Genomic DNA, 26215 nt, shown 5'->3' with positions numbered 1-26215 from the left:
GAGCATGACAACCAACACGCTGTTTGTCCACATGAAAGGCCACTGACAAACTATAGCCAAAAAATAGCTGCACCGCCCAGTTACTGGGTACATTTCCCAACACAACGTTCTTCATTTCAATGACTGCTTCACATCCTGTGCCATCTGGATCCTTCCTACCAACATCTGCTTTTCTGAATTGCACAGGTGGGAACTCTCTTTGCAATATATTTTACATACCATAACCCTCCTGGGCTTAACTTTTGTTAGTCACTGTCCTTCACCCACCATCACATTCACTGTTCCTACACCTGCATTACATAGCCTTCTACTTCACCAATGCATCCATAGTATTTTTCTTCTTCTTCTCTTATTTTCCATTCTCTGTCTAACCTTTCATGTGAACTCGGCTGCCCTACCTTCTCCCCACCTTATCCCTGTGTGGTACCACAAGCAACATTTTATCGTCTCCCACCCCTATCCTCCTATACCTCCCTCCTTACACCAGCCTCCTCCTTATTCCCACCACTAGACTGCTTCTCCCATCAAGACTATCTTTTTAATACTATCAAAGACTGTGTATTGGAAGAACACTTAGATTTTTTAACACATCTACTAAAGAGACTGTCTGCACTACACTTGTCCGGCATTTTCTGGAGTACTGCTGCGTGGTGTGGGGTTCACATCAGACAGGATTGATGGAGAACTTCAAGAAAGTCGAAAGAACAGGAACACATTTTGTATTGTCAGGAAACAGGGAATAAAATGTCACAGACATGATATGCAAGATAGGGTGGCAATCGTTATAACAAAGGCATTTCTTGTTGAGGTGGGTTCTTTTCAAGAAATTTAAAATATTAACTTTCTCCACTGAATGCAACAATATTTTATTTGTGTCCATCAATGCAGGGAGAAATGGTCATAGTAATATAATAAGAGAAATCATAGCTCAGGGTTCTTTTATCTTCCGCACTGTTAGAGTGTGGAAAGGTAGATAAATAACTTGAAGGGGTTAAAAAACCCTCTGACAGGCACTTAATTGCAAGCTGCAGAGTAGTCATGGAAGTATAGGTGTAGATGTGACACAATGAATCTTCTAGAGGATATTGAGATCCATATACATAAGAACACTTTTCTTCGGCTAATTATGAGTGAGCAAACAGAGTCATCCAACATTGTTTAATTTAATTTTTTTACCCTTTTGTGTAAAAACAATATAAATTGTCTATACCTTTATTGTAAAACTCACATTTATATGGTATTCATAGTCTGATATACAAAAACATTACAACTTATTTCTTACATTTTAAGTGGCCAACCAGTAAATTGTATCTCATCAATATTTAAAGCAGGTTGCAACTTTAGACCTGATGTTCAAACTCATTTTTAACACTGTCCACCCCCCCTCCTCCCCACCCCCCAAAATCTTACTGACCTTTTTTTAATGTATCAGTCATCCAACGTACATGTTCAATCTGCTTCTGTTCAGCACACTAAGATAGCAGCATATCTCATACGTTTTAACTAGGCAATCAGCATAAAAGAATAATAATGCTATTTATTTTATAGAATGCAACTTTAGATTCAATTTTTATACTCAGTTTTATTATTGCAGCAACAACAGACAAAAAAGTGTTATTGTACTCTTGTATTTTACATAATGTTTGTCATCTGACGCCCAAGTTCAATGCTGGTTCCAATCTACAAATACCTTATCTATTCACAATGTGACATATATTAGATCTGGTTAGATAGTTCACACAAACCAACCTTCCATTGTTTATACACAGGATGATTATAACTAAAGTTAAACTTTTGAAATGCTGTAGAGATAACATCATTGGTTAGAATGATGTCAAATTGTAACAGAATATCATCGGAGAAAGGGGGGGGGGGGGGAGTGCGAAAATTGATCAATAGATGGTGCTGTGTGTGTCAGAATAAGTAAATGAAAACACCTGTCACGCACACGACCCCTTGAAGTTGGTATAAACAAGCCAGGTACACAGTTTTTCCTCTTTTCACGTCTGCGACGTTCGCCATGACTGTCTCAATGCAGGATCGTGCTCTGCTTGTAAAGCTGTATTACAAGAATGATGACTGTACACACGTTTCTCTGCAGAAGTTCTGGACACTGAAGGGTTTGAAAAAAGGTGTTGGTCCAATGACTGCTGTGGGTCTGGAGAAAATGATTCGGAAATTCAAAAAGATGGGAGGAAACAAATTGATTCAACTTCAGTGGAAGCAGTGGCCACAGCAATACAGAAGGAGATGAGGGGTGGTGTGCAAATGTGTAGTGCACGGAGAATTGCCCGAACATTGGACATATCCGTGAGCATGGTGTGTAAAATCCTACAAAACATCCTTCTTTGCTATCCATTCAAAATTACCCATGTGCAAGAGTTGCTTTCTGTTGACCTGCCAGCAAGAGAAACCTTTGCTTTAGAATTTCTTGCTCGCATGGAAGTGCGCAATGATTGGCCATGGAAGATTTTGTGGACAGATGAAGCCCAATTCCGTCTGACAGGATATATCAATACACAGAACTGTCAAATATGGGCAATGAAAAATCCACACGCAAATCAACCAGTGCCACTTCACCCTGAAATGGACACTGTGTGGTGGGTTTACGGCATCATTTATTATAGGGCCATATTTTTTCGAAGAGGCAGGTGCTTCTCGTCCTGTTACCTGTACCGTCACTGGTAAGTGCTATGAGTGTATGTTGCGCAACCACATCGTTCTGTGATGAAGCAAGTTGAGATAATTTTACTTCCCCTCTTGTTTTGCCATCTGCCTCCTTAAATTCGCTTTTTTACTTTCAACTAATCGCCATTAACAAATGTGAGTATAATCTGCATTTTCATAAAAGAGAAAGGTTGGCCCTCAGTTTTAGAGAGTAGAACACCAGATCTATTTTGTGCTTAGTTTTATGTATGTCATTTGAATTTATAATTTAGGTGAAATCAGTAATTGTTTCATAACTTAAATTCTATTGTTGATGTAAAACAAATATAAATTCTGTAATAATTGTGAACATTTGGAAGACAAAATGCTAGTATTCTTAAAATATCTATTTGTTTCTAGTCGGAAACATGTTAGCAAAACCAGCCCTTAATTAATTCCAAAGTAATTAACAGGTTTGTCAAAAGTATTGTTTGCGTAGCTGTATTTGTTAATTTCATGATTTAAGCAAATAATTCAGCTTAACCCTTGTAGTAGAAGAAACTGTTAAAAAGAACCAATTTTTCAATGTATTCAGTTAATTTAATGAGTTAAGTTTTAATTGTAATTTCTGTAAATATAACTTCAAACAATGTGTAGATTTGGTAGCTATTTTTGTGACAATATATAACGGCCTGATTTTTGGTCACAAGACAGTCAGTCCACGGCCGAGTTTCAGCTGAGAAACCTGTGTCGGTTAGAACAACAACAATGCTTCAACTTAACTGTGGAATAATGTGTTAAACAATTAGGCCATGTGTAAAAACAATGATAGTGTCTACTCCATACGTATCTTTCTATTCTTCAAGAACTGTGAACTCTGTGGTTAGGTTTTTACTGCTCGCAGATGTTCAATAGTAAATTATTTTAGCAGCATGTGGACATTCGCCTTCAACCTAATAATGAGGCTTATCGAAAGTTAAACAATAGTGCACTGGCCATATAGCGGTGTATTATTAGGGGTTTGTGAACAGTGAAATTAAAGTACTTAGAAATGCAACTGTGCACCTGTCAGCTACATTATTTACAGAAGTCAGTGTCGGAATCCACAACCCATTTTTCAGCCAGTGTAGCAATGCAGTACGTCGACACCAAGGACAACAAATGAAGACATAAAGCAGGCAGAACCATCACAATGCCATCTCTCCAACAGCGTGGATGTATCAATGGGATCATTTTTATGCAAGATGGCGCACCTCTGTACATTGCAAGTCTAGTTAAGCAGCTGCTGAAATGCCATTTCGGAAATGCTAGAATTATCAGCAGCCATTTCCCTACAGCCTGGCCATCACAGTCACCTGATCTTAATCCGTGTGACTTCTGCCTGAAATATGTTGTGTTCAGTGTTCCGATGGCAAACTTAGCTGCATTGAAGGCATGCATTGCGCAACATGTTCATGTCGAATAGTTGTGGAACATGCTGTTTCTCAATTTCAACTTGCTGCAGAAAATGGTGGACAGCATACTGAACATGTTTTGTGCCAGTCACATGGAAATTAATAATCCGATTTTATTTCCATTGATGCCTTTTATGTGACTTTTGGCCTCAGGACAATTAAAAACCAATGTTGTTGATGCTTTTTATGTGGTTTTTGGCCCCAGGACAATTAAAAACTGATGTGAGTGATGCTCGAGGTGATATGACCTTGTCGTGGTGGGTAGGCTTATGTAACTAACAGTATCGCACCTGTACACCCATGCACACTGAGTAGTATAGTTTGTTTTAATGTCAAACATACACCTTAAGCATTGTTGTACGATTCATTTGTCATTTGTAGTCGACCACTATTAAATTATGATGCTTACAGTGCCATCTACTGCTATATTTTGTAACTATTTATTTTTATTCTGCCATATGTTTTCCCACTTCTCCAATAATATTCAGTTGCAATTTGAAGTCATTCTGACTAGTTGTGTTATTTTACAGTGGTTTGAAGTTTAACTTTAATTATAATCACCTTGCATAATATTTGTTTTTGTAATCTTACCCATTCAATAGAATGCCATTTTGAATTTATTGTACAAAGTTTTAATCCTCCGTTTGACTTTTGAAATTAATGTCATCATCACTCTAGCAAAAACTTATTTTACTGTGACTACACACTCTTTACTAGTCTAACATCTTTGAAACTGTTGGCTATGTCACTCAGGTGAAGCTAGACAACATTTTGTAAATGGTGAGCATGTGTGCTGTCATAAAACATAAAATAATTCATGTTAAAGTACTTTCCAGAGAATTAAACAGCACTCACATAGTGCAAGTGAAAAAAATGTGTTAATTTTAAAAGCATACTACACAAGTATACACCATATAAGTTTTTGCCACATTTAATGTTTCATTGACTTGAAAATCATATCTCGATTTTTCTGTGAAAAAGGGAAAAGAAGAAGAAAAAAATCTCTTGTAAGTTTATAAAATTGTGAATGAAAAATGTTTTGCTTGCCTTAGTGCACCCAAAACAGTAAATGAGTACAAATCAAGGCCCCAGTAGAAAGCACTTGAAGACGAATTTTTAATAATTCTGAAACCTGTAATGGTCTGATTTAAATAAACTTTTTAAAACTATACCTGAAGCTAGTTGCTGTTTAAATTACAAACTTTGCAACTGTACTACAGCAAGTGTTCTCAATACACCAGCTTATCAACTTTCAGCAAGATAGCTGTGCTACCTTATTCCAACTCCTACTACTCAGCTAACAATTTCTCTTTGTCAGATTTCCCTGAAAACATATACATTCTTCCACTTTCCCTTACACTGATTCCAAAAGTTATCTCAGGTAGATTCTCTCCTGTCATGGCATCCAAACATCGAGGGACCAGGTGCAGTATAATGACGATGACACAGTCAATGACCCATCTCACATCTGTGTGGTATCTCCAGCACCTTAATATGTTGCTTTGAGCCAGTGCTGCATGATGAGTAGACGATAAACCAAAACCATAAGATACTGTTAGAACACTGATTAAATTTTATTGGCACTGTATCATGGCTTTGGAGATAATGTAGTCTTCTCCTGGGGATCTGTTCGTTTTAGTTATTTTATGACCTCCTCTATCTCTGTGAGTGCAGGCAGTTTTGGATATGGATTTGGTACTTTTTTCATGAAGTGTAATTTTTCTTTAGGTTTGTTGTAGTTGATAAGTTTATCAAGGATTTTTTTAAAAAAATTCCAGTGTTCTTTACTAATTATTTCTAGAAAATCATCCCTTCTTTTAAAGAAGATATTTGAAGGATGATAAGCCTCTGTGTTCTCTCTGAATATTCTGTAGAAATTTCTAATGTTATTTCTCTTGAACTCTTCTTCGATTTCATTTAGTCTACTTTTGTTGTATGCCCTTTTCACTCTTCTAATATCTTTCGAGGATTGTTTCTGAACTTTGTAGAAATTCTGCCAAGTTCCTGTTGTTCTGTTACTCCTAAACTACTTCTGTGCCTGGGTTATATGTTCAATGGTCTGAGGCACGGAAGTTGGGGGATGGGGACAAAAAGAGGGAGACCAAGGGTTGAATCCCGTCAGCAACTTCAAATGGATATAGGTTGGATAGTTATGTGGAGATGAAGAGGCTTGCACAGGACACACTAGCTTGGAGAGCTGTATGCAATCAGTCTTCAGACTGAAGACCATCACAACAACAAGAAGCTAAGATTGCCCGTTATCTTTGCTAATTTGAAATTTACCAGCTCAGGGCTGAAGATGAAGATGTTTTGACTTTCAAGACATGATAATTATGAAGCAATGAAAATTGTTCACTCAAAAATGAAAGAAACTGGCACTTGTTATCAGTAATAAATTACATTAATAATTTTTCTCTTCATTTGGAAATGCTACTAGTCAACACCTAAATTATAAAACCATTTCCAGCAATTCACAAAATATTATTTATCTTTTGTTTTTATACCACTACCCTTCTTAAAAGCAACACATAAATCACAAAATGTGCGTGAAATCAAACTTCACATTTAAAGAACATGCCACTAATTTTTGGAAAGTGATTCTTCAAGTAACGAAGTGTGTGTGTGTGTGTGTGTGTTTTAGAGGTGCTCAACAACAAGGTTTTCAGTTCTCATATGAAATTAGGAGAAATGAATGTAGTTAAAACAGAGGAAATGTGAGAAAAGACATAAAGAGCAATCTGAGACAAAATCGCACTCACTCTTCCCCAATCTCACTCATGATCACCTGTACAATCACACTAGCTCACATCATGGACAAAAATGTTAACATTGTTTAGAAGTTCTAAAACTGTTAAGTAAATCTAAGAAAGATATAAGGAAAACCAAAATAGACTTACAGGAATATGTGACTGATTGAGCACTTGCAAAAAACATGGATGGCTCTCTGATAACACATTAAAAACATAGCTGCAATGTTTTAGGGAGCATGTAGGTCAATTCACAAAATATTAAAGTCACACCACCTTTGTTTAGTTGTCAATTAAAACAGAGGACAAATCTGTCGTTAAATGATCTGCTCAAACTAAAACAGTCTAGTAAAATGTGGTGCTTTGTGATCTGTAAACCACTAGCAACGCACATTGGCGAGTCCTCTCGCCGAACAAGAAGCCACGAGGGCTGTGCCTATGTGAAGGCGAGCAAGGAGGATCTCATCCCACCTGGGTGGTTGGAAAGAGGTATGCCACGGCTGCATTCTGGACTTTACTAGATGCAGCCACTCTTCCTCCCACCAACACTTGACTTTATACCTCATAAGAACAGCAACAGCAGGTAGGAGGATGACACACTGAAGTAACTGAGGATCATATTGGACCTCCTTGGCTGCTACATCTGCCCTTTCATTCCTCTTAATACCCATGTGGCCTGGCACCCAACAGAAAGATACCTCATTGCCCAGCCTTTGTGGATGAAGGAGGCCATCCTAGGTATTCTTGACTATTTTATCTGCTGGCTACAAGTGTTGTAGAGAGTGAAGGGCACTCAGGTAGTCAGAACAGACGAGGAATTTAGCACTCTCAACACATCTCATCTGCTCCAGTGCTGCAAGTTGTGTATAATCCCACAATGAAGACAGTAAAGTCTTGATGCAATTGTATCTTGAGGACACGATCAGGGAAAACTATGAAGCAACCAATGGAGTTTCCCTGTTTAGACTCATATATAAATACAACTACAGAGTTGTGATGTTCAGTACCAGTGGTTTCTGCCTGAAACAACCATTTCATTAATTCTGTTCGGAAGGACCAGTGGCATTCGTGCAAAACAACAAATGCTAGTGCAAAGCAGAGACACCTAGTGGTGTGCTGACGAACTTTTATGGCTCTGCTTCTTCTAACCAGTGACTCAGAGCTTTCATGGGAACAGCTGGCACACAGTTCTTGCTAGCGGTTGTTGGTGATTTGTTTTTGCTTAACTTCATGCTATAATTTATGATATAATTTACTTCAAGTGTACTGATCATATTGAGGCGGTAACTGACAGCCAATGTAAGTATGCTGGAAATTTTTTTACGTTAATTTCAATTTGTGGCATAGGTTTTATTGGTGATTTCAGTCTGAAACCACTAGGACAGTATGCGGTTCCATACATTTTGTACTGTAACATGAAATTATTACATGTTGTGATAGGTTTGCTGCTTTTCATGGAGCACTTTTATTTGTTTTAGGCATTATGATTTTGTGGAGGTACCGAGATGACACTCATGACCTCATAACCGGTATTTTAGTCGAAATTATGAGACGTGTAGATTCTGACGTATCTGAGGCAGACAGTGACTCCGAGGATGAAGCTTCTCTAAGTGGTCCACAGTCATGTACCTCAGCACCATTGCCACATTCTGAATTACTCACTGACAATGGAGTTGATGAGGATAGTGATGGTGACACTAATCAGGAAGATGCCATAGTAATAAATTCACAAACAACGCATCGTACGTCATACAAATTACCTATTATGTGTGACTTCTCTGCAGAATTTGGACCAAATATTGATGACATCTGTGACTCTCCTGCTGTAAACTTATTTCCAGGGAAATTTATTTCGAAACTTGTATACCGGACTAATTTGTATGCCACCAAAAAAAAGGAGGGAGTACCAATTTTTCACCTGCAACAGAAGAGGAAATGAAGATCTTCCTTGCACTTAACGCACTAATGGGAGTAAAAGTTCTTCCAAGCTACAAGGATACTGGTCTTCAGACCCTGTACTACGAGACAGATATATTTCATTGAAAATGTCTCAAAATGGTTTCATTTGGTACTTATCAAATCTCCACATCAATGATAACATCTGCCAGCCACAACATGGAAGTGACAACTTTGATAAGTTATATAAACTTTGTCCCCTACTAGATTTGCAAGCTAGGACTTTCTTAGATTCCTACAAACCTACTAAATGTCAGTCTGTAAATGAATCAATGCCAAAATTCAAAGGACATTCTAGCTTCTACCAATATATGCCTCGAAAACCAATATAAAAATCAGAATTCCAGTTTTATACAGGAAAAACTGGTAAATGTCGAGAAAAACAATTGGGTCAAAGGGTAGTGGAGAAATTTACTCAGAAAGTGGTGAACAAATATCACAGATTTATTTTGACAGTTTTTTCACTTCTGTTAGCCTAATGAAAAATCTTCATGATCATGGTGTGTATGCTTGTGGGGCAGTAAAAAGAGGTCAAAAGGACTTGCCCAAAGATTTGGAGCCTGTTTTTTCAGTGTCGTGAATGTGACTACAGATGCACAGAAGAAGGCATGTCTGCACTGATATGGAAGGACAGGAAGGGAATTTTATATCTATCTAATTATCATGATCCAAGACAGTCAACAACAGTGTCTCAAAAACAAAAACATGCTTCAGTAATTGAGATCTCTTGCCCCACACTTGTGAAACAGTACATCCATAAAACAGACATGCCAAAATCTGTATGAGAGATTGATAGGAAAAGTAAAAGACGGTGGCTTAGAATTTTTTTACCATATGCTGGATGTCTGCATTGTAAATGCATTTTTGTTGTTCCAAAAAAGGAGTGATGGGGCAGCAATGTTTTTGAAGGAGTTCCGGATTGCGGTGGTCCATGAACTTATCGGCACAACAAATGGTACACCATCAAGAACATGCACGATTCAAATGCAAACAAATTCTAAAAGACGGTGCTTCGAGGACTGAGGGAAACCAAGTCTGAATACATGCCAATACAAGCAAGATCTGGTCGTTGTGCACACTGCAGCCCAAAAGCTGAACCCCACATAACAAAATGGCATTGTGATGTGTGTAATGTCGGATTGTGCCTGGGGAAAGTCCAAAACTGCTATAAAAAATGCCACTTGAAATTATACATGGTTGAAGACCATGTGTCCCAGTGGTCTGGCAGTGTAACCACCTCTATTAAAGAACTAATTTTTAAATTTTTTTAAAATTATTGTATTCATCGCTTATGACACTAATAAAAGCGACTTTTGTGAAAATTATTAGAAGTTTAATATGAATATAATACAGGGAAATATTCCACATGGGAAAAATATATCTAAAAACAAAGACGATGTAACTTACCAAACGAAAGTGTTGGTATGTTGATAGACACACAAACAAACACAAACACACACACAAAATTCAAGCTTTCGCAACCCACGGTTGCTTTATCAGGAAAGAGGGAAAGAGAGGGAAAGACGAAAGATGTGGGTTTTAAGGGAGAGGGAAAGGAGTCATTCCAATCCCAGGAGCGGAAAGACTTACCTTGGGGGAAAAAAAAGGACAGGTGCACTTTCACACACACACATATCCATCCGCACATATACAGACATGATGTCTGCTTGTGTCTGTATATGTGCGGATGGATATGTGTGTGTGTGTGAGAGAGTGAATACCTGTCCTTTTTTCCCCTCTAAGGTAAGTCTTTCCGCTCCCGGGATTGGAATGACTCCTTACCCTCTCCCTTAAAACCCACATCCTTTCTTCTTTCCCTCTCCTTCCCTCTTTCCTGATGAAGCAACCGTGGGTTGCGAAAGCTTGAATTTTGTGTGCATGTTTGTGTTTTTTTGTGTGTCTATCAACATACCAACGCTTTCGTTTGGTAAGTTACATCATCTTTGTTTTTAGATATATTATTACAAGTTTACTTATTTTTGACATATTGGGACTCTAAATCTAAAATTACTCTGGGCCTTTGCAGCAACTAGGGTGGAAGGCGGTTAAAACCCTGGATTTGGGTTTGCGTTCGCTCCACACCAAGTGACTCCAGCATGTGTTGCACACAAATTAAAAATGCCCTGTCGCTCGTGGACAACTGGAGCAAACACATTTGAGAGAGAGAGATAAGCAACAGTATGGTACATTGGTGAATTTGGAGCACAGAGGAACTTACAAGCCTGACATACCAGCTGCCACTCGATGGTGAGTGGTGCACCCCTAGCCTCGGCACAGAGACTAGGTATGAGGCAGGTCCTATAGGCGCCCATGACCAGCCTAATGCCCTCAAGATGGATGTTACCAATAATCTTCAGATATAAAGGCCTCACTGATCCATACACAGCACAACCATAGTATAGCTACAATCTCATGAAAGCCTTATACAAATGGGGCAGACATGCTCTGTCTGTTCCCCAAGACCTGTGACTAAGGCACTTTCACGATGTTCAGTGCCTTCTGGATCCTGGCTTTTAGGTCCCTCAGATGTGGTAATCACAGCAGTATTCTTTGCAAAATACATTACTCCCAAAGATTAAACTTCACGAGTGGTAGGGACAGAGCATCGAGTGACATTATACTGAGTGCACTATCCGAAAATTACCTCGGGCAATTAAACAGAGAACCGACTCGTGGAGATAACATCTTGGACCTACTGATAACAAACAGACCCGAACTTTTCGACTCTGTAAGTGCAGAACAGGGAATCAGTGATCATAAGGCCGTTGCAGCATCCCTGAATATGGAAGTTAATAGGAATATAAAAAAAGGGAGGAAGGTTTATCTGTTTAGCAAGAGTAATAGAAGGCAGATTTCAGACTACCTAACAGATCAAAACGAAAATTTCTGTTCCGACACTGACAATGTTGAGTGTTTATGGAAAAAGTTCAAGGCAATCGTAAAATGCGTTTTAGACAGGTACGTGCCGAGTAAAACTGTGAGGGACGGGAAAAACCCACCGTGGTACAACAACAAAGTTAGGAAACTACTGCGAAAGCAAAGAGAGCTTCACTCCAAGTTTAAACGCAGCCAAAACCTCTCAGACAAACAGAAGCTAAACGATGTCAAAGTTAGCGTAAGGAGGGCTATGCGTGAAGCGTTCAGTGAATTCGAAAGTAAAATACTAGGTACCGACTTGACAGAAAATCCTAGGAAGTTCTGGTCTTACGTTAAATCAGTAAGTGGCTCGAAACATCATGTCCAGACACTCCGGGATGATGATGGCATTGAAACAGAGGATGACAAGCGTAAAGCTGAAATACTAAACACCTTTTTCCAAAGCTGTTTCACAGAGGAAGACCGCACTGCAGTTCCTTCTCTAAATCCTCGCACCAACGAAAAAATGGCTGACATCGAAATAAGTGTCCAAGGAATAGAAAAGCAACTGGAATCACTCAACAGAGGAAAGTCCACTGGACCTGACGGGATACCAATTCGATTCTACACAGAGTATGCGAAAGAACTTGCCCCCCTTCTAACAGCTGTGTACCGCAAGTCTCTAGAGGAACAGAAGGTTCCAAATGATTGGAAAAGAGCACAGGTAGTCCCAGTCCTCAAGAAGGGTCGTCGAGCAGATGCGCAAAACTATAGACCTATATCTCTGATGTCGATCTGTTGTAGAATTTTAGAACATGTCTTTTGCTCGAGTATCATGTCGTTTTTGGAAACTCAGAATCTACTATGTAGGAATCAACATGGATTCCGGAAACAGCGATCGTGTGAAACCCAACTCGCTTTATTTGTTCATGAGACTCAGAAAATATTAGATACAGGCTCCCAGGTAGATGCTATTTTTCTTGACTTCCGGAAGGCGTTCGATACAGTTCCGCACTGTCGCCTGATAAACAAAGTAAGAGCCTACGGAATATCAGACCAGCTGTGTGGCTGGATTGAAGAGTTTTTAGCAAACAGAACACAGCATGTTGTTATCAACGGAGAGACGTCTACAGACATTAAAGTAACCTCTGGCGTGCCACAGGGGAGTGTTATGGGACCATTGCTTTTCACAATATATATAAATGACCTAGTAGATAGTGTCGGAAGTTCCATGCGGCTTTTCGCGGATGATGCTGTAGTATACAGAGAAGTTGCAGCATTAGAAAATTGTAGCAAAATGCAGGAAGATCTGCAGCGGATAGGCACTTGGTGCAGGGAGTGGCAACTGACCCTTAATATAGAGAAATGTAATGCACTGCGAATACATAGAAAGAAGGATCCTTTATTGTAAGATTATATGATAGCAGAACAAACACTGGTAGCAGTTACTTCTGTAAAATATCTGGGAGTATGAGTGCGGAACGATTTGAAGTGGAATGATCATATAAAATTAATTGTTGGTAAGGCGGGTACCAGGTTCAGATTCATTGGGAGAGTCCTTAGAAAATGTAGTCCATCAACAAAGGAGGTGGCTTACAAAACACTCGTTCAACCTATACTTGAGTATTGCTCATCAGTGTGGGATCTGTACCAGATCGGGTTGACGGAGGAGATAGAGAAGATCCAAAGAAGAGCGGCGCGTTTCGTCACAGGATTATTTGGTAACCGTGATAGCGTTACGGAGATGTTTAACAAACTCAAGTGGCAGACTCTGCAAGAGAGGCGCTCTGCATCGCGGTGTAGCTTGCTCGCCAGGTTTCGAGAGGGTGCGTTTCTGGATGAGGTATTGAATATATTGCTTCCCCCTACTTATACCTCCCGAGGAGACCACGAATGTAAAATTAGAGAGATTAGAGCGCGCACAGAGGCTTTCAGACAGTCGTTCTTCCCGCGAACCACACGCGACTGGAACAGGAAAGGGAGATAATGACAGTGGCACGTAAAGTGCCCTCCGCCACACACCGTTGGGTGGCTTGCGGAGTATAGATGTAGATGTAGAGTGTAGCTGCATTAACTTTATTTCTTCTTCTTCCAACAATTCAGTCATGTACATCTGGGTTATCTTCAGGGCGAGCTGTCAGTCTGAAGCTACAGTAGTTGTTCCATCATTTTAAACCACAGAAAATACAAGTGCCGGAGATGTCAATTGGTAGCAAAAGTATGCATAAGCTGAACTTGTGGCAGAGTGGTTGATCCATGCTGAGACATTGATGTGTCAATACTAGTTGCACTGTAGCTATATTTTTATGAGTTTGTTAAAGCCAGCAGTTTAAATTCATTTGGCAAAGAATTAAATTAACAAAGACAGTGGTTTCAACCTAGACAAATCATGGAATCATGGAAGGGAGAAAGACAGGCAGTTGCGTTGGCAGAGGATGACAAATAAAAAAGCTGGCAGATGAGAATGGAAAGGAGATGATAGAACAGAGGGAGTATAAACTGTTGGGTGGAAGATGTGGGGACTGTATGTTACTGTAGGTTGAGGCTTGGATAATTACCGGAGTGGAAAATGTGTTGTAAAGAAGAGACAAAGTTTATGGTGGGAGCACTTCTGAAATTTAATGGATTAATTCTTATGCTACCAAAACATCAAGATACACATTACTCCAGTTTATATGATTTCATGCTCATTAAACATGTGACAATGTCGATAAACTTTGGTGCAGCCTCTTTTTGCTTTTCTTTTGAAGAAAATGAATAAGTAAAATATGTTCAATTTTTTTAAAACAAGGGTGTCTCAGAACAAAGATTATATTTTATGTGTCAAAATTAATTAGAGGTTGAAGTCTATCAATAAAATCTTTATTTGTTATTGAAATATACAGTTTAGGAATTTACTTCTTAAAATAATATCATTTAAATGCAATCCAGTATGCTTGTGGCTCTCATTTAGACAATGAACAAAATTTTGCATGACAGTTCGGCATGTAGACACTGGGATGGCTGCCACTTCGCTACAGATATTTTCTTTCAATTGCTCCAGAGAAGTCGGACTGTTGACAAACACCTTAGATCTGAGATATGCCCATAAGAAAAAAATCCATGGGGCTGAAATCTAGACTGTGTGGGAGCCAATTTATGCACCCCTCCCAGAGATCAATTTGTAAGTGAAAATTTCATGAACTCTCAGTATAGACACATTGCATGTGTGTGTTCTGTGGCTGCTTCTTGCTGAAATCTTACTCTTTGGTTATAATCAGAAACGTTTTGCAATCCAGGCACAAAAAGGTATTTAACATTGTCACAAAACTTTCCAAATTCACTGTAACTGCACAACTGCTGTCGTCCTCAGAAAAGTATGGCCAATTATTCCTCGAGCTGACATCACAGCCCATGCAGTAACTTTTGGTGAATGAAGAGGTTTCTCATGCTTCTTTCTGTTTATGAATTGTTGCATTCCACTAGCGGCAATTTCACTTACTGATGTGACTTTTCAGGTGAAAATCAGCCTCATCAATAAACGAGACGTTATCAAATGAAAGGCACTCAGTCACATCAGTAATGTCTAGTAACCTGAGGCTTTAATTCTTGCACTAATTGGATTTTTTAAGGGTGCAGCTTAAGGTCTTTTTGCAGACTTTGGTGCAGTGATGATCTATACACATTTAAAGAACTTGCATGCTTACGATCATCATGAGCAGACAGCTTTACACTTTAAATGGATTCACCCATTCCTGATGACCTTGGGTGCTCAGACTTCAGTGTGACCAGTGTTGAACTGGCCTCCTAAAATACTTTGATCCCTTTCTGGATACGGGGAACACTTGGAGCATCATTTACATTACGCAATCCACAACCACTGCTAAATTTCCTCCATGCTGCAGTCACCAAATCACTGTTTCTGTAAAATATCTCACACAGAATGTTTGGACTGCTCCTGAGAAGTGCTCCATGCCAAATGAATTCTTATAGGCCAAGCAAATGATGAACATACCCCACACTCTCCTCCCATTTGTTATGAATGCGCAGAGAGCTCTTCAAGCACAATTAAAGGACACTTACACAAAGCTTTCAGCCACAGCCTTCATCAGCCACAGAGAAACACACACCATTCATACCCACAAGTGAGAGCACTTCACGCACATATGAGCGCTAACTCCAGCAGCTCAGTCAGAATGTAACTATTATGTGGGATAGCAGCAGCAATCTGAAGGGGATGGGGAAGGGATAGTAGTGCACAGGTGGGGGCACAGAGGAATGCTGTCTGGCAGAGTGTGGAGGGACTACAAGGCCAACAGGCAGTGTCAGGAGGTTGTGGTGCAAGGAGGTGGGGAAAATTGAGTGAAAAGGAGCAGGGAAAGACGGGCAGGTGCATTGGCAGAGAGCAGGAAATAAAGAGGCTGGGAGATGAGAATGGAAAGGAGATGATAGGACATAGGGGGTGGAAGATGTGGGGGCAGTACATTACTGTAGGGTGAGGTCAGGATAATTACCAAGGCAGAAAATGTGTTGTAAGGAAGAAACAAAGTTTACGGCGGGAGCACTCGTGAAATTTAATGGAGTAATTCTCATGCCACCATAACATCGAGATACACAGTACTCCTGCTTATATGATTGGATGCTCTTTAAATGTGTGACAATATTGACTAACTTCTGTGCAGTTCAGAAAAGCAGGTGGTGGAGGGGAAGATCCAGGCGGTTCGGGTAGTGAAGCAGCCACTGAAATAAAGCATGTTATGCTACGCTGCCAGTTGTGCCACAGGCTGATCTATCTTGGTCTTGGCCACAGTTTGATGGTAGCCATTCTTCCTGGTGGACAGCTGGTTGGTAGTCATACCAATATAAAAAGCTGTGCAATGGTTGCAGCAGAGCTGGTAAATGACATGGCTGCTTTCGTACGTGGCTCGGCTCCTGATGGGAAAGGCTTGATGACAAGTAATCAAAGCCCTGGCAAAGGATGTGGTTCAGCTATTCCAGTCTGGCGTGGTACTGGGTGATAAAGGGGGCACAACTTTGTGGCCAGTTCATGGTGGGGGTGGGGGGGGGGCTTATGAGGGGAAATGACATGGAAGATCCATTTCCAGAATAGGTCTGGGGGTAGCACGTGTCTGTTAAGGCCTCGGCGAGACCCTCAGCATACTGAGAAAGGGAGTTCTTATCAATACAGATATGCCGTCCCTGTTGGTCGGGCTGTATGGAAGGGCTTTTTGGTATGAAAGAGATGACAGCTGTAGGAATGAAGGCACTGTTGGTGCTTGGTGAGTTTAATGTGGACAGAGGTGTGGATGGAGCCATCAGAGAGGAGTGGGGCAATACCTAGGAAGGTGAGATGCAGGGTTGAGGAGAACTAAGTGAAGTGGATGGGAGAGAAGGAGTTGAGGTTGTGAAGGTATGAAGATAGTGTATCTTGGCCCTGAGTCCAGATCATGAAGGCATCATCAATGAACCTGAACCACACGAAGGGTTTGGCATTTTGGGAGGCTGGGAAGATCTCATCTAGATGATCATGATAGACAGGCATTGAAGAGTACTGCGATGAAAAATAAGAGGACAGCTGCAAAAGTACTGCAGAACTGAATGTCACACTTGCGAACCCTGTCAACCCCAAAACAACATGGAAGAAGCCCCATAAGCACAGAACGGCAGTGCAAGCTGGAATTCCATACCATTCATAAGTGACGCAAATGCCAGTAATAGGAAAATGTGGTGCTGAAGTCATAAAACCTAATCTATACAGCTATGGAAGAAAGTCATTTTCTTGGATGAGTCTTCTTTTACAGTGTTTCCAACTTCTGGCCGAGTTTATGTGCCCAACATGGTGGGGGTTATGGTATTCTGTGAGCCCCATAGTTACTCTGCAAGCTCACATTACTGCCAAGGATTGTGAGACCATTTGGGCTCATCAGATTCATCCCATTGTACAATGTTTGTTCCTCAGTGGTGATAGTGATACTGTGTTCCAAGATGACAGGGCCCCTATGCACACAGCTCTCATCGTCCAGAAATCATTTTGTAAGCAAAAGGATGAATTTTGATGTCTCCCTTGACCACCTCAGTCACCACTATGGAATATTATTGAGCCTTTTTGGTCTACTTAGGAAATAAGGGTGTATGATGGCTATCCACCTTCATCACCATTATCTGAGCTTGCCGCAATTTTGCATGAAGAACAATAAAAACCATACAGGACCTGTACTTATCCATTCTGAGATGACTGGAAGCTGTTTTGAATGCCAACAGGTTTCCTACATCGCATTAGGCATGGTAATGTGTCGTGCTTTTGGTGTTTCTATATTTTTATCCACCCCCTGTATTATGCTGGTATTTGACTACACTACACTTCACAGTTAATGAAAATGCTGTCACTGCTGCTCTCCACTAGCAACATGGCAAACATGAACAAACCCAAGCAACTGTAAGAAAGATTGGTATTAGTTAGAATGCACAAGATCCAAAGTGGTGTACTGCACGTGACTGGTGCTGACCTGATTGTTCCCTATTTTTAAATGTCAATTCAAATGAAGTACTAGGACATGGCATCAGCTATGGAAATGTTGAGTATGTTCAATGAAAAGGAAGACAATGACCATAATGGGCTGAAGTTGGCTTCAGCATTAAGGCCCAAAACTGCAAGAAAGGAGCAGTCAAAGAAAATTCCCCTCCACCAAAGATACAGTCAACTTCTGGGAAAGTTAAATTGTTTTTTTTATTTTTTTTATGTATTATAGATGAATTATCTGCAAAATAACTGATGATGGTCGAAGTAGAGAAGATATACAATGTAGACTGGCAATGGCAAGGAAAGCGTTTCTGAAGAAGAGAAATTTGTTAACATCGAGTATAGATTTAAGTGTCAGGAAGTCGTTTCTGAAAGTATTTGTATGGAGTGTAGCCATGTATGGAAGTGAAACATGGACGATAAATAGTTTGGACAAGAAGAGAATAGAAGCTTTCGAAATGTGGTGCTACAGAAGAATGCTGAAGATTAGATGGGTAGATCACATAACTAATGATGAAGTATTGAATAGAATTGGGGAGAAGAGGAGTATGTGGTACAACTTGACAAAAAGAAGGGACAGGTTAGTAGGACATGTTCTGAGGCATCAAGGGATCACAAATTTAGCATTGGAGGGCAGCGTGGAGGGTAAAAATCGCAGAGGGAGACCAAGAGATGAATACACTAAGCAGATTCAGAAGGATGTGGGAGATGAAGGATGTGGGAGATGAAGAAGCTTGCACAGGATAGGGTAGCATGGAGAGCTGCATCAAACAAGTCTCAGGACTGAAGACCACAACAACAACATCTGCACTGACTATGCAAGAAATGGCCAGATGATTACCAACCGATATTAACAGTATCTTATGACCAACCTGCAGCTTGAGATAAGCAGAAGAGGCAAGGAACAATTGTGAAAGATGAGCAAATCATGCATGAAAATGTACCTGCTCCTACAGTCCACGGAATTGTGGCTATTTGATTACACCCGTGCTATGTTTAATCTTTCCACATTCACCCACTTATTTCTTCCTCTTTTGGAAACTTTAGGGACTTCTGTATTGGCAGTACTTCATCAGTGATGCCAAGGTGAGCAAGGCGAGGAGTTCAAAAATCGTGGCACACAACAGATTGACATCACTGGGAAAAACATATAAACTTATGGGGATCTCATACAGAGATGTACTACTGTACTAATTAACGTGTAAAAGTTGAGATTTCTATCTTTTTTTCTACCAAATGGTAAAAATTTCATGAGTACTCCTCATAAATATGAAGTTATTTACTACCTATATCAATTTGCTTTAATGAAATTTGCTAGAATAACTAACTGGCAAGTGAAATATTCTGTTAAAGTGAGCCATTTAGTTGCATCTTTCCTCTCCTTGTTTTCTAAGTATTAAACTTGGTCACAAATATCAGAATTAAACTTGAAGCCATGCACGTTATTATTTTTTTATTTTCTTTTATGATAACTGAAATCTCAAAATATAATAATTACCTGTTGATCACACAAGTTTTACCAACTGCTACATCCCCAATGAAAATTGCTTTGGATATTTTCAACCCAGTAGTAATGGAGGCATTAGACTTGCAAGCTTCTCTTACTTCGAGGCTGAAGTCAGTCTGTCGATAAGGTGTAGCATCAGTATTGTACGGTGGTACAAACGAGTTTATTTGTCTGTCCTTGTATGCCTTATCACGTAACATTTTGAAAACAGCTGATCGAGATTCCAACATTTACCTGTAAAATAACCATTTCTTTAAAATATAATGAACAATCAACATAATATCTAGTATTCTACTGCTGCTAGCACAGCCTATATAGTTATCCACATGCTCCATGGATTATTTTGCTTGATAAATCATAATGACATGAGATGAGTCACTATACGTTTACATTGCAAATTACTTTGTAAATATGAACACATGTTGAAAATTTATATATTTTTTATTTTTTTTTAAACATACAGATGTGAGCTAGTAATTCCCACCTACCACCTTCTACACGTTATAACAGAAATTCTTCTACAGAATAGGAGTTATAAACGTGAAACTTTTTTAATTTGTTTTTAAATTTTACTTTGCTGTTTGTCAGGCATTTTATATCACTACTTAAGTGATCAGAATTTTTTGTTGCAGCACTGTGTACCCATCATTGTGCTGAAGATAATCTTAAAGTGGAGAAATGAATGTCATTTGTCCTTCTGATCTTGTAATTATGTATGTTATTGTTCTTTTTAAACAGCAGTGGATTATTCACAATAAATGAACACTACATCACCAAATTCTACAAATAAATTTCACTGGAATAAATATGGTGACCAATATTTCCTTACAATTTTTGCATATTTTAATAAATTTTTTTATGTGTCTGCTTTTCCTCTTTTGCCCTGCTCTTTCGCCTTCATAAATTAGCTGCTTCAACAACTTCTTTTTATACATTTTACTTTCCTTTAATTTAATGTCTTTGCATTATTATATGGTTTTCAGTAGTTTTAGCTGCAATCTGCTCACAACACCACATGATCTGTCATTTCCTTCTCTCCAACAAACCTCTTTAGTTTTCTTTTTTCCTTGCTGTCTATAAACAAAACTTTTCGAGAATTTAATTTTAATTCTCCCAATTTTTCTGTCCCCACAAGTTGTCTTATCTTGTTATGTACAGTTTCTCTAGCCTACAACTGCTGTACCACAGAATCATTCCTTTCCTCATCACACTTGCTTCTTAAAAACTGAACAGTTCATCTGTCATTCACACCACCCAGGAAGAAACAATAAGCAAGACTTAACAGTAGCATGATAATAAAAGCAAACATACCTACAGTATGAAAACAAACCTATCAAACGTAGCCAAGGCTACAGTTGTAGCGGAACATCAGTAATTTTTAGGAAACTATTTTAACTCTTACTAATCTCTCTACTTACAGTATCGTGCAACCGCCAAAAACTAATAGTGATTTGTGAATATATCCCACTGCTCTTTCTCACCGTATAGCTGATTCTTACTTCACTCTTGTAATTCTATTCCTCACTATACCCATTTTCACCATCAATCTTCACCTCTTTCAGTTCTTGCCAACTCACTACAGATAAGACCACAACACACTCCCAGATCATAGTCAGGTGGGAGGGGAGGGAAAAGGAGGGGGAGAGTGAGGGATGTGTGTGGGGGAGGGGGTGCGCCAGCATGGGCATATGTGCGCATGTGCTATGATAAAATACATTACCATCAGCAATTAAGTTTTTTTTTCATGTAATTATATACAGTTTAAATCCTGATCTATACAGCAAGTAGTTGGCCTTCTTCATATTAGAATTACACTGTCACTATAAACAGGTGTAAAATTTCCTTTTATATGAGACAACGAACTGGTTAGCTTTGACACAGAGATAGTTCTCTCTGGGTTAACATGGAAACTAAAATAATACTATATATTTTGTATTTTCACTTCCTGTCATCTTACAAGATAATCTGCTGTGGCAAAACAATAAAAATCAGTATAGCTTTCGACTGTAACTGAGTGTCATGCTTCACCAAGAAATTTACTATTTCTTAATTCTTATAGCTTTACAATTATTCCTTTCAGGAGTTTGTTTGCCAACTATTAGTCAGCTAGTAATAAAAATTAAGTTTGGATCAACTTTGGCACGTATAATTTTTACAATGGAATTCATGAAATATGGTGTTTAATGAGAAGAAAGTAGTAGCCTAGTTGCTATGTATTTGTGCCCAGTTGACATTTTCTAACAGACCATTGCCAGCAGTCCTCAAAACATAAATACCATCCTACTTGTATTTAGTGCGTGAGGCTCAGGCATATTTAATATGGACTAGCTCTCCCTCGTTTTTGTCTGACAGTAATTGTGATTATTTATGCCTAAGCATACCATACAGAGATGGAAGCTCTGAGAAACTGACGACTCCTTCATATATAGAATACGAATTATTCTCTGATAGACAGAACCTTCAGTCAATGTACCTATCTACATTAACGTGCATCAAATTGTGCACACATTTCTAAATAATGATGAAAATCACATCATGTGCTGCTCAATTATTTACTTAATTTATTGGTTGTGTAAGTAATTGTTAAACACATTAGAGAGATAAGTATGGTATGTGCGAACGTTATGCTGATCGAAATACTGTAAAAGTACCGGTACCGAACATTTGACCAAATTTAAAACAAAAGTTTTATTAAATGAGTAAACATTTTCACCTACTGCGCCGCCACAAACAAATAGGCATAATTCTATATTATGTCATTATTTCGAATACATTTCATTACTGAATGCCCAAACAGGTGATGGAATGGTCCTGAAATTTCTGTTCGTGCCATTTTCTATATATTTACATTATTATTGATATCAGGACATATTGACAATCATATTTCAACGCATTCCAAATTCTGAAACTGACTAACGCAAAACATAGCGAGTTTTTTGTGTTAAAATATCAACAGGTGATATGAAAAATCTATACCGTACCGTACTCACTTTTACTGCAAAGAAAGCCTTATGAAAACTGCCGTCAGCTGATATAGATTATATGCATCTTCTGACCGTAAGCTTTCTGGTACAATGGCTATTTATTATCAAGTTAATTACTTTCAGTATGTGCCGATCACCATACAAGACTACCGCTAATCCCCTAAGCAAGACGCTGAAACCATGGCAACACGACGTAAATAACGGTTGCCAACATAGATACGCTAAACAACAAATGCAGTTTCTTTTCTGGACAGTGTTCCGTTATTGAAGTTTATTGTTATATCAGTGCAGAAAGTTTTTACGATAAAAAGAAAACTCTACTTCTATAAACAATTAGTAATCTATATATTGCCTCATTACGAGCAGGCAATGCCCTGTGGTCATGTCGTTATAAAATTTTAAGTTGCCTACTCTGAAACCAGAACAAAGCGGTTTGCTTGAAATGATGTCGGGAGAAACATTGTCTACAATTGTAGTAGGCCATCATAAAAGGGAACCGAATGTATTACACAGAATATGTGTCATTACTCTCGGAATAGTTGTTGCCTCGTGAATCAAACCAAAATTAACGAATGTTAATGTTTCTCGAGAGATTCGTAGCACAGCAGACTTCAACACATTAATTGACGTAAAGGATGCTTCCGTAGTAACAACAGCATTTATACTGTTGCGTAAAAAAAGTTAATACTGTTCCTCCGTGAAATGTTTCAAGGAATGCGTAATCAACTAAAAGTGGTTAACGATGAAAGTTCTTTCATCGAACCAGTAAGAGGTGCAGTACCTTCTGAAACGAGTTATTTTTCATTGTAAGTACAACAGTAGATTACTATGCAGTCGTGCTAATCTTTACTGCCAATAGATAAATTTAAAAGTTAAAAAGCTGTTTCTAGATTTCGGTACCACTAGTACCTTAATGGTGAACTGATAACAGCTCCGACGCAAGGAATGTTTTTTTTTCCCTCACTTTTAAATGTGTCTGTCGGCAGTACCGGAATTTCGGCAACTGAAGGTAACTACGAGTACAGCCATTCAATCTATTTGAAATTCTATAGTTTTCTCAAGTGGGTATTTCTTTAATCTCTTTACATATAATTATTGTAATTATGTTTGTGTAACTGTTTTAACTTAGTGTACTTTGTAATTCAGTGTGTGAATGTAAAAAGAGTGAAGCATGCGACTTTTTATTTTAAATACTATTCTTGTGTAACAACTATTTTCCTTATGTTTAAGTATAGATATGATTACTATATATCAAAATTGAATGAAAGTGAGGATATATTTACTTGTTTGTACTTTTACGTATAAGTATCACAATGTTGATTATCTTAAAATAATAATAAAAAGAACAATTGATGGAGTTGATTGGATTTCCTCCCGTATTTTTCTCACAGTGTCCTTAGAGGCATAGGCATAAATGTTTCCTGGAATAACAATGATTGGAAGGCACTTTGGTGCAAGTCTATGTTGAGTACAGGCACATCCCTCTGTACACTTTTCTCATAATGACTGTTCCAGTGTTGTATATTGTTCTCGGTCTCCAGTATTTCTATTATTGTAGTGATGGTGCCGGTACCTCACTATTTTTATGAAACTGGCAAATGTTTTTTCTAGTGTGACCTAAAATTTTATACACACACATATTTCACATTTGTTGTGGGTAAAATGTTTAACAATTTGAATTTCATTATACATCTTTGCCATTTCTCATTGTACACTACACGGATGGATTTTTTTTCTGTACGATGGGTTTTGTCATCACACTTTTGAACCTCTCCATAGGTGGAACTCCTAAAATAAATTACTTCAGCAACATTTTCACTTAGAATCATTGCAAATCTTGAGGAGGGATGAATCAGTAAGTTAACATATTTAGCAACTTTTCATTCCTTAATGTCATATGGAATAATATTCAGGGGTAATATGAAATTATTAAGGCTTTTGTGGGCATTTGTCGACAAACTGCCTGTTGGCTTCTGTCGTCTTTGGTTCTTCAGCTGTCATTCATGTGATGGTTTTTCTGATGTTTCGCCAGCATGAGTGGCTGGCATTGTCAAAGCTTCACCTTCAATTGCTGGTGGTGGACTGGGGCCAAGCTCCGTGTACATATAGTCTGCGGCCACAAGCTCGAACGTTGGCCGAAGAATCTGGCACAGAAGGCAACAGGCAGTTTGTTCTGGGGTAATTCTGGGAGAATAAAACAAACCTGAGCTAGTTGGAAGAGCAAAATTTTTGGTTCCATATGTAGATGATAAAACGATAGGGTAGAGCACATCAGTGGCATAAGTCATTGCTTAAGAAAGAAAGTTTTCATTACTCAAAAACATGCTGTAACAACAATATGGGGTGCTCACTCATGATCATCTTGTAAACAGCTGTTTAAGGAGTTGACATTCTGACTACTGCTTCTCAGTATATTTAGTCCGTCATGAAGTTTGTTGTGTATAATCCAGAAGGGAAAATGACATTCATTACTCGACATTAAGGTTGTCTTTAATGCGAAAGGTGTGCCCAATGCTGGAACAAAAATTTTTGATTAGTTACCTAGTGATATAAAATACCTGACAGACAGCAAAGTAAAATCTGAAAACAAATTGCGAAAGTTTCTTCTTGATCACTCCTTCTGTTCCATAGAAGAATTTCTATTATTGTGAAGCATACAAGCTAGTGAGTTGGATTCACCAACTCACATTTGTTTCTTTTTTCTTTCTTTCTTTTTTTTTTTCTTTAAAAAAAGATGGAGCGCTTATAAATGTTCAGCAGGTAGCCATCTTTACAAATTAACTTGCAATGTGAATGTAAACTGACTCGTTCTGCATCTTTATGATTTATAGAACAAAATAATCCATGGAACATGAAACAATTGAAGATTGAATTTAATTTATGACTCAAGTTACTGATGTGCTCTATTCTGTCATGTTATGATCTAATGGCGACCTAAAAATTTTGCTCTTCCAACTAGCTCAGGTTTGTTTTATTCAGTGGTTTTTAAAGTCAACCTGTCTGGGTAGCTGAGTGTGTTACAGCATCTCTTCTGGGAAGGGGAGATGTGCCGATTGTGGATCGAATTCTCCCAGCAAATTAATGATGGGGTTGGTGTGCCATCCAACCTGGATGTGTTTTTTAGGTGGTTTCCCAAATCCTACTTGGTGAATACTGGGCTGGTACCCAAGACCCGTCGCAGATACACGATTCTATACTCACTTTCACACGAACAACACTGCACGCAGACAGTTGGGCTACACACATTCCTTCGAGACGGTGGGGGGTTAACAGGAACGGCAACTGGACACCCCTTAAATTAACCATGCCAAATCCGTCCATAACCATGCCAACTCTGTGCTGATACGGGATAAAGGCTAAAGAAAAAGAAGTTGTTATTAAATGTATCTTCCACCAAATCTAGACCTTAAGCTAAACTACAGGTTAGCCTGTCATAATTCTCAAACTTGATAGTGTTGGACAGAATGTAATCAAGTTATAAAGCTTTTGATGCATGAGTTTTATTTCTTGTTAGAAAAAGACGTATTAAAAACAAGAAATAGAAATTTAAAAATGGTGACAGGAAA

General features: G+C 38.8%; 1 protein-coding gene across 2 annotated transcripts in view; it reads right to left on the bottom strand.

Moving 5' to 3' along the window:
- Positions 1–22825, bottom strand: part of LOC126176781 (ras-related protein Rab-34-like) — a 120944-nt gene extending 98119 nt beyond the window's left edge. Inside the window, exons 1-2 of one of the 2 annotated variants that reach the window (XM_049923953.1) lie at positions 22647–22825; positions 19657–19899 (exon numbers count right to left, since the gene is read on the bottom strand). In XM_049923953.1, the coding sequence (XP_049779910.1) occupies positions 19657–19895 (239 nt within the window). In that variant the 5' untranslated portion in view covers positions 19896–19899; positions 22647–22825. The remainder of the gene's footprint in view (positions 1–19656; positions 19900–22646) is intronic. The other variant, XM_049923952.1, reaches the window with a different exon arrangement.
- Positions 22826–26215: the final 3390 nt, after the last annotated feature.

This window comes from Schistocerca cancellata, chromosome 3 (assembly GCF_023864275.1).
Source record: "Schistocerca cancellata isolate TAMUIC-IGC-003103 chromosome 3, iqSchCanc2.1, whole genome shotgun sequence".
In the NCBI taxonomy this organism is placed as follows: domain Eukaryota; kingdom Metazoa; phylum Arthropoda; class Insecta; order Orthoptera; family Acrididae; genus Schistocerca; species Schistocerca cancellata.
Note: the sequence above shows the minus strand (reverse complement) of the source record. Positions and strands in the feature narration are given on the sequence as shown.